The sequence below is a fragment of the Cucurbita moschata genome, unplaced genomic scaffold, assembly GCF_002738365.1.
Source record: "Cucurbita moschata cultivar Rifu unplaced genomic scaffold, Cmos_1.0 Cmo_Scf00002, whole genome shotgun sequence".
Classification (NCBI taxonomy): Eukaryota; Viridiplantae; Streptophyta; class Magnoliopsida; order Cucurbitales; family Cucurbitaceae; genus Cucurbita; species Cucurbita moschata.
In genome coordinates this window covers 4,757,539-4,766,752 of record NW_019268518.1, presented here as the reverse complement: position 1 = coordinate 4,766,752, position 9,214 = coordinate 4,757,539, and the positions used below count along the sequence as shown (strand labels likewise).

Genomic DNA, 9,214 nt, shown 5'->3' with positions numbered 1-9,214 from the left:
ACTTACTGGGTATTCTAGAAATACTCAAACCTCGTGCTACTATATTTTTCATGTTAAGGCAAGGCATTCCTGTATGGCTGACGACGGCATCGCAACCCGCGACCATGGCACATGCATAAGATAGTGATATTTAGGTTTTTAACTTAAACGCTTATTAATTTTGTTTCAGGTCTTTTGTTGTGATGTTTTCGAAACAGGTAAGTCCATGAGTTATGTTTTATGGAATTTAAATGAAATCTTCTACATTCAATATTTATGGTACGTGACAGTAGAACCGTCTTTTAGCATCATTTCATTTATTATAGCCGTTGGATCGTTACATGAAACGATTTTCCTCGATCACTAGAAACGATTTTCAAGTTACTCTTAGTATAATTTATTAGACTTATACATCTATCATCAGTCGTAATTGAGCTATACTTCATAGAACTCCCACTCGAAAAACCGTAATTAGATAGACCTGTGAATTGAAATCGATCACTGATATTTCCTCGAAACGATTTTCAAGCTACTCTTAGTATAAATTACTAGATTTCTAACTCTCATCCACCGTCTACATAACTAAGCTATACTTTACAGAACTCACACACAAAAAGACCGTAATCAAGATAGACCTATGAATTATTTCCTTGAAACGATTTTCAAGCTACTCTCGATATAATTTACTACATTTAAAACTCTCATCTAACATCTGTCATAACTCCGCTATAGTTCACGAAACTCCACACACACAAAAATCGTAATTAAGATAGACTTATGAATTAAAATCAATTACTAATATTTCATCTAAACGACTTTCAAGCTACTCTTAGTATAATTACTAGATTTATTTATAACTTTCATCCATCACCATCCGTAACTGAGCTATACAAAACAGAGCACGAACACAAGAAAAACTGTAATTGAGATAGACCTGTGAATTAAAATTGATCACTAATATTTCCTCGTAACGATTGAGACTTATAACTCTTGTTTTATCTATGACTGAGCTATAATTTACATACAAAATTCAGTTTCCATGAAGAGGAATCTCCCACGAAGATTGGAACTATAAGATATGCATATAATAAAGGGATAAAAGAAGATGGCAGAATTTTCATGAACCAGATTCATGAGGCAATGCCTCTTTCCTGTAATCTAACATCTCCTAACAACACCCATAGAATGGCACACAATACTCCAAGAATTGAAAATAAAAAGAATCCCTTATTCGTACCCGTTCTCCTCGCGCTAGTTTTGGGATTACCTACGGCGACATTGGCGTTAAAGGTGTTCAGGGTATTTAGTCTCAATCTGCTAAAGCTAGACATCCTCTGAAAAGTGCGGTTGACGTTCTCGGAAGCTGAAGCGGGGGTGGTCGGTATCGACTCTACAAAGGCCCACAAATTGGAAGAGAACTTACTTGCAGAACTGCCTCCACCGTTTGCTATTTGGTTATCCCTTATTTCTGGTGCTGCAGAACTTACAGATTCATATCCCACACCTAAACAAGACCAAAAAGTTTCAGAATTAGCAACTGCCCTACTGCTTCACATTGATAAAATGGCACCTGGAATTGGCACCAAAATGGCAGTTTATGATGAGGTTGACAAGTATAATTGGAGAATAGCTCCTTTCGAATCAGTGAATTCGATAATGTACGAGAAGAATACACAATGTACGAGAAGAATACTCGTTCTAGGTATCTGTCGAAGCTGGCTCAATATTTCACATGAGGGGTCTCTTGCCATTTGAAGTATAGAATGGCTTATCAAACAAACCCCACTTATCTGAGCAAGAGCCCTGTGTCGATGAGCTAATCGAGCCAGCAACTTCGCGAAAATCGAACAGAAAGAAACAGCTTAGTAAAAGTAGACTGCTTAATGTTTGCTAAAACTGGGCAGTTATCAAGTTTGAGCTGAATTATATACCTAAATTTGGTTGAGTACCAAACTGTTGATGCGGTTCTGGGAAGCTGAAGGAATTTTCTGTCTCATTCTCCCAGAACCCATTGCCCATCTGATCATATTGCAAATGGCCATTCACATCGTTGGCAACAAGAATACCACCGTCAGCACTCAAATATGGATCTAAAAATGTTTCTGGGACGACAGGTCCCAAGTCGCGAAGAAACATATTTGCATCATGGAACAGCTCTAACTCGTTCAATCCATCGAACTCTGAATTTCCCAAGGGATTGGCATTTGCCACGAGAGTTGGCTCAGGACCAATGAGATCATCAATCTCCAAGAAATCTTCTTCTTCATGATATTTCGGAGCCGATGATACCTCGCTATCAAAGGATTGCAATTGGAAGAGACCTGCCTGGGTAAATTGGAAGCATGGATGCAAATCACTTGGCTGGCCACTTAAGTTTAATACTTTATCCGCTTCAGGAAGTATGTGATTCTGAGAGTAAGTATCAATCATAGTACTTGCAGTTTCTTCTTTGTCATCAACCTAAACAGACAAATAAAGTACACAAATCATAAGCTAACTGATGAAACTGAACAAATAAAGCATATAGAGAAAAGAATGGCCGACAAAATATCCAATGAAATACAGCATGTATGTCATATATGTCAAAGATTCTAAATATTATGGACCATAGATGCTTAGAAGTTTAGATATGCAGTTCATACGTTCCGATGTTCCCAATTCCTACAGCTATATGATCAATCGAATAAGAAACATTTTTATCTCAAAGTGATGACCAGTCTATTCACCAAGGTAAATTAACATGGAAATGGGAACAGAATATCAGAATGCAATGTTCAGGGCAGCCAACCTGCACGACCGAGTCAAATTGATGATAACCACTGACTGATGGCAACTCTAGGACAGGATCATTTGTAAATTGTTGCAAAAGTTCCTCAATATCATCTGATGAAAGCTGTATTTGAACGTTCGCTTTTTCACGATCGACAGAGGTAACCTCATCAAGTATGTTCACTTGTGGCTCCTGTGCGTCGGAGTGAACTAAAACTTGGCATTCACCATCATTCCAATTTTCTTCTTTAAATGGTGCTCCATATTGCTCACCATTTTTAGGACCAGGTCCACTCTTCTTGTAAAGTTTGTAGAGAGCATAGTAATCCTGCAACAAAGGCTTAAGATTAGTAAAACAAGATCTTGCAAGAAAATAATAAGCAAGAGAAGAGCTTAAACACACTGTTATTACCTTAACATTCTTACACCTCTTGAGCTCATCTTCATCCAAGGTATACTCATGCATAACCCAGTCAGTCCGCTCACCATTAGGGGCACGGCCTTGATAGAACACCAGGGTCTTCTTCACACCAACATTACGTGAATTGTACTTTATTATTCGATCCTTTCCCGTGACCTTCCAGTGGCCATTTCTTGTAGCTCTACTTAATCTAGATGCATTTGGATATCTACGTTCCCTAGGACTGAAAAAGAACCATTGTCTATCACCAGTTTTTAACTTAGATTGACCTGCATTCATTCATTCATGATCAGAAAAACTAGCAATATTCATTAATATCCAAAAACATAGATCAAGACTTGCATTTACAGAGAGAGGGAAACCAACTTTCTAAAATTATGGGAAAAAGGATTATAATCGATAATCAGGTACCATATAGATGATGAATTGGCTATATCAATTAAATTCCTAATCCAAAAACAAGGGGCTTATGTCTTCCGCTATTACATGATTCCTTCCAATAATAAGAACTCATTGAATAGAAATGATTCATAAGAAAAACGGAAAGGAGCAACAAGAAATAGCTACAACTACGATTTATGAGAATAGATACGTGACTTATAGAAACAACCAAACGGGAAAAATGTACCGAAAGATGCAATTTAAATTTGATGAAGAACTTGAGTGATCTTCTGAACAAAGCTTTGACTTCTAGCAAAGCAAAATCAGCAAACAATGAAACTAATCAAACGAAAATCACGCAAATAGGTACAGAAAGATCCCAAAATCCATCTCCTCAACAGTTAAATAAAATCAATCTACAACAAATTCAATCAAACATAGAATAGGTCAAAGATAAACCGCAAGATCATCAATCGATCAGATTAAGCGCGGGAAGGAAAGTTTATTTACCAGGCAACTCCCCGGGTTCCCACTTGTAAACATCGATCTCGCGAATGATATCGAGCTTCAATTTGCGTCTACAGACTTTGAACTTTAAGTAATACAGAACCAGCTCCTCATCTGTCGGGTGAAACCGAAACCCTGGGGGCCAATCCCCCTCGTCGCACAATCCCATCGACGACGACACAGTTGACATCAAATCGCTTACGAACAACACCTCAATAAAATAAATAAATAAATAATCAAAACTCCTAATCCTATGACAAAATCGTTAGCGAGGGCGAAAAAATTCGCTCCAAAACTCGACGAATCCACACAATCAAAATTGAATTTGGGAAAGATCGGCAGACTCCGACCACCAGCGACGACTGAAAGACCGTCGCAGGGAGAAAAAAAAAATGAGAGAGATGGCGGAGTTGGGCTGATTTGGTCAAACCAAGTAATGGGGATGAAGCAGCGGAGAGAGTGGTGGTGGGCTTTTTATTGTTACGGTAATACGCGGAAACTTCCTGAAGTGATCGGATATTTTATTATTATTATTTTAATTAGGTTTAAATCTTTTTTTTTTTTTTGTTATATATGTTATAATTTTTTTTTTAATTTTAATTATTGATTTTAGATTAATTTTAATTCAATAAATTTTTTATGAGAGACTATATTTTAGAAGAGTAACTATAACAATTTATATTTTTAATATCTTAAATAATTCTATATATAATGAAAAACTTTTAATTTTAAGATTATGACAATATTTCAAAAATAATTATTAACTTTTCTTATTATATAAAACCACGAGAAAATTATACCTTAATGACTAAGGTATATATTAATATTTTATTTAAAAAATTATAAAAATATAGCACTTTGTTGAAATTTATTTAAAAATGAGAAAATAAAAGAATTTTAAAAATACAATAATCCGTACATAATTTAATATTTTTATTAATTTATTGTCCTTTTTTTTTTTTTGGAGCGGCGACGACCGGTGAGACTGAGTCAATTGCTTACACTGGACAATGGATCGATCAGTGTTGAGGTGGCAGGATATTAATGGCTTGATGAAAGATGGTGCTCGGATCACCGTTTGATTCGTTCAAACGAATGTTTCATGTGATTCGCGATGCACAGGATTATTTTGATTCACCGTGAAATATTCTTTAAAAAACTTACACAAATATATCCCATTTTAAACCTTTGACCAAGTATTTATTTGCTTTGAATTTTAATTATTTTATAAATTTAAAGAATAATAATAAAATATATATTGTTTTCAACAATATTTTTAAAAAAATAAAATTTATCTTAAGGTCTAGAAGTTCTATAGCCCTTACGAAGAATCCTTCGTAGTTTTTCACTTCACTTTTTAACAGCGACATTTGTATCTGTATTAGGAAGGTAAATTTTTTTTTACTTTTTCTAAATAGGAAAAAGGGAAGTAAGCGATGAATAAAGACTTACCAGATTCACAGCACATTGTTGTTGTTCGTTGCCGTTTTCTGTATGAATCTACCAAAAGCGTTTGATCCAAGTTACAAGTTCTATGTTTCATTATTCACAGCTGCATTCTTCCTCGGTCTCGACTCCTATGTTTCATTATTCACAGCTGCGTTCTTACTCGATCTCGACTCCTATGTTTCATCATTCACAGCTGCGTTCTTCCTCGATCTCGACTCCTATGTTTCATCATTCACAGCTGCGTTCTTACTCGATCTCAACTCCTATGTTTCATCATTCACAGCTGCGTTCTTACTCGATCTCAACTCCTATGTTTCATCATTCACAGCTGCGTTCTTACTCGATCTCGACTCCTATGTTTCATTAATCACAGCTGCGTTCTTACTTAGTCTCGACTCCTATGTTTCTCGACTCCTATGATCCATTATTCACAGCTGCCTTCTTACTCCTATGATCCATTATTCACAGCTGCCTTCTTCCTCGGTCTCGACTCCTATGTTCCATTATGCACAGCTGCTGGTCTCGACTCCTATGTTGCGTTATTCACAGCTGGTCTCGACTCCTATGTTGCGTTATTCACAGCTGCCGATCTCGACTCCTATGTTGCATTATTCACAGCTGCCGGTCTCAACTCCTATGTTGCGTTATTCACAGATGCCTTCTTCCTCGGTCTCAACTCCTATGTTCCATTATTCACAGCTGCCTTCTTCCTCGGTATCGACTCCTATGTTCCATTATCCACAGCTGCCTTCTTCCTCGGTCTCGACGCCCCATGCCTCTTAGACCTTGAATCAATGAAAGATCTAAATAATTCCTACACTTGCCATATGGGCATTATTTTCTTTTTGAACATCATATCCGTTCAAAGTCATGTACCTCAACTAATTTCACAGAACAACGGTTTGATCCTCATAGGACATTAAATCCTAAGTAGGCGTTCACCTCGAATTGAACTCATTCCCGACGCTTATTATAAGCCAACTCATGATGGGCGAGATACAGGACATTTTCCAAGAAAACGTCTCTATTTTAGAACCTTTGCGCCAATAAGTATCACCAATAATCTTTGCAAGAACACAAACCATCTTTAAACCGGTGAAATCGAGTTCGGTCCCTTACGAAAATTTCTCGATTATAACTCTTTGATATTAGCTTAATCACAACATGACAATCCCCACAAATCCTTAAATTCTTAATCACTTGGATTGGGGTCCCTTCTTCAGTACAAGATAATCCAAAGGCTACAGCAAGCTTCTCACTATGATAACACAGCACGTTCTCCTTGTCCTCCTCCTCAATATCATGCAATACATTACCAGTTTCAGCTGTATATCCAATGGCTTTGATCCTAAACATGATCTCATCAAGCTTTGCATAAATTTCACGACAACTCGAATGGCTTCGGTCGCCATAAAGAAATTTGTGCATATTACCTTTCACTTCTATGTAACTAAATCCAGGCGTCTTCTTCACATCCCTTCTTCTCATGGCATCCCTAACTCGCCCAACGTCATCCCATCTCCGACGAGCAGCATACACGTTCGACAACAGAACAAAATCACCACAGCTAATAAAGCCCATCTCTACTAGCTTCCTAGATGCCATCTCTGCCATTTTTACATCCCCATAAGTCCTGCAAGCACCAAGCAAAGTCTGCCACAGAACCATATTAGGAAAAGGCATTGAACTTACAATTTCATAAGCTTCTTTCAGACGCCCGGCTCGACCCAACAAATCGACCACTACTCCGTAATGCTTTATATTTGGCGCCACACCCCTTTGCACCATTGAATTGAAGAGCTTAAGTCCATCCTCTATGAGCCCTGCGTGGTTACAGGCGCATAGCACCGCTAGATATGATATTGCATCAGGATATATACCAGATCGACCCAACTTTTCAAAAAGATCTAACGCTTTGTGTCCATCACCATGCATTGCAAATGCCATTATCATTGTATTCCATGTGATTAAACTTTTCTCACATCTCATATTCTCAAACACCCAATAAGCTTTATCCACAGATCCACATTTAGCATACATATCAATAACAACATTACAAACCTGCACAACTGTGTCTAAATTCTCCTCTGCTATGTATTTGCGAACATTCTCACCTTCTTTCAAAGTACCCAATTGGGAACACGCCGAGAGAGCACCTTGAACGGTTACTTCATTGGGCCTCAAATTCCCATCCTCCTTCATTCTCTTAAACAAGTCTATAGCATCGCTTGGTCGACCCCCTTGAGCAAACCCAGCAATCAGAGAATTCCACGAGGCGATATCTGGTTCTGGCATTTCGTCGAACACCTTCTGGGCCTGATCAAGATCCTCAACTTTTGCGTACGCATCAAGCAATGTAGTCTGTAGGAGAACATCAGCATCGAACCCAAATCGCAAAACCTGTGAATGCAATTGCATCACTTCAGAACGGGCCAACGCACGCGCACAAGCTTTGAGGGCAAAGGAGCAGGTGAGAGCGTCGACTCTATGAGGCCCATTTGACGCGGTCATGGTTCTGTACCAGAAAATGGCATTTGAGGGATTGGAGCTCAAGGCGGTGCCGCGAATGACGGCGTTCCAATCCTTGGTGGAAGGGGAGTGGATATGGCGGAAAATATGGAGGGCATGAGAAAGGTCGCCGAAGGGGGAGATGGCGCAGAGCTCGAGAAGCTTGGTGCGAGAGGAAGAGAAGTGAAAATGGCCATTGGTGATGAGGTTTGCTTGGAGTTGCTTGATTTGCGAGAAGGAAGAGCACTTCTGCAACAGGAGATCGAAGTAGGCCATTCGCCGTTCTCTCCGCAGTAAAAGGGCTCGCGACCTAAACTTGTTGGCTTTGCCTAAATTGTCAAACCGAAAAATGAAAATACTATACTTTATTTATTTATTTTTTGCTTCAAACATATTCCTATTGGTTTTTAAATTTAAAAAAACAATTATAAGATTATAAAAAAATTTCAAAAAATGTGTGTCTAATCATCACAGCCCTAACTTGATAACTAAAGAATTCATATTTCATCCTAACATAGTCGACCAAACCAGGAAACAGAAACAACTTACAAGTTGGGAGTATAGCTTCTAATTTTCATCCTCTAATCCCTGTAAGATCAATTGATTGGAATCGAACATTAGTACGGCTCTACCTAGACTTCGTCTGTTCATAATAAGTTGAAATGAGAGTAGACGATCAAACCTAAACCCTGCCTTGGAGAAGAAGAAGCTAGGATTGAAGACTTGATTAGGTTTCATCGAACGCTTGAAACTCCTTAACTAACCTGAGATTATTTCGATTTCTCCAGTGGCTTTATTGTCAAGAGAATGTTCGGCTCCGTCCCTTAATCCTTACATCCCAGAAGTTCAGATGGCCACTTCAAAATCAGTAATACGGCGTCAGAGTTCAGACAACAACAGCAAAAGAAGCAATACTATTCCATATTTCAAACGGAATTCGGAATCGAAACTCATTGCGAGTCAAAACAGAACCGAAAACGAGAACGCAGAGAAATGACGAAAGAACGCTTACAAAAGCTTCTTGCAACACAGAAGAAGCACAATGTCACTACAATGGAAAAATGCAGCAAATCGAACATTAACAGGTTGCATCGAAGCACGAAAGAAACCCTAAAACCTTGGCAAAATATACATTTCGTAACTGAGATTCAGAGGTTGAAAACGAGAAGAAGCGGATGAAGTGAAATTCTTGAATCAATT

At 38.2% G+C, this 9,214-nt stretch overlaps 2 protein-coding genes across 3 annotated transcripts; both read right to left on the bottom strand.

The window, feature by feature from the left end:
- Nucleotides 1-956: 956 nt before the first annotated feature.
- On the bottom strand, nucleotides 957-4,529 carry LOC111461589 (NAC domain-containing protein 17-like). Its single transcript, XM_023105170.1, has 5 exons — nucleotides 4,061-4,529; nucleotides 3,161-3,438; nucleotides 2,768-3,076; nucleotides 1,911-2,439; nucleotides 957-1,483 (listed from the first exon to the last, which is right to left on the bottom strand). Exons 1-5 carry the CDS (start codon nucleotides 4,245-4,247, stop codon nucleotides 1,110-1,112), a joined length of 1,677 nt encoding a protein of 558 aa, XP_022960938.1. The 5' UTR covers nucleotides 4,248-4,529; the 3' UTR covers nucleotides 957-1,109.
- Nucleotides 4,530-6,116: 1,587 nt separating this feature from the next.
- On the bottom strand, nucleotides 6,117-9,131 carry LOC111461576 (pentatricopeptide repeat-containing protein At1g34160). Of its 2 annotated transcripts, XM_023105151.1 has the most exons (4): nucleotides 9,027-9,131; nucleotides 8,697-8,871; nucleotides 8,564-8,602; nucleotides 6,117-8,343 (listed from the first exon to the last, which is right to left on the bottom strand). In XM_023105151.1, exon 4 carries the CDS (start codon nucleotides 8,288-8,290, stop codon nucleotides 6,560-6,562), a length of 1,731 nt encoding a protein of 576 aa, XP_022960919.1. In that variant the 5' UTR covers nucleotides 8,291-8,343; nucleotides 8,564-8,602; nucleotides 8,697-8,871; nucleotides 9,027-9,131; the 3' UTR covers nucleotides 6,117-6,559. The 2 variants fall into 2 exon arrangements, with proteins under 2 accessions (XP_022960919.1, XP_022960927.1); XM_023105159.1 differs by having other exon boundaries at nucleotides 8,564-8,871.
- Between the last annotated feature and the right edge of the window lie 83 nt (nucleotides 9,132-9,214).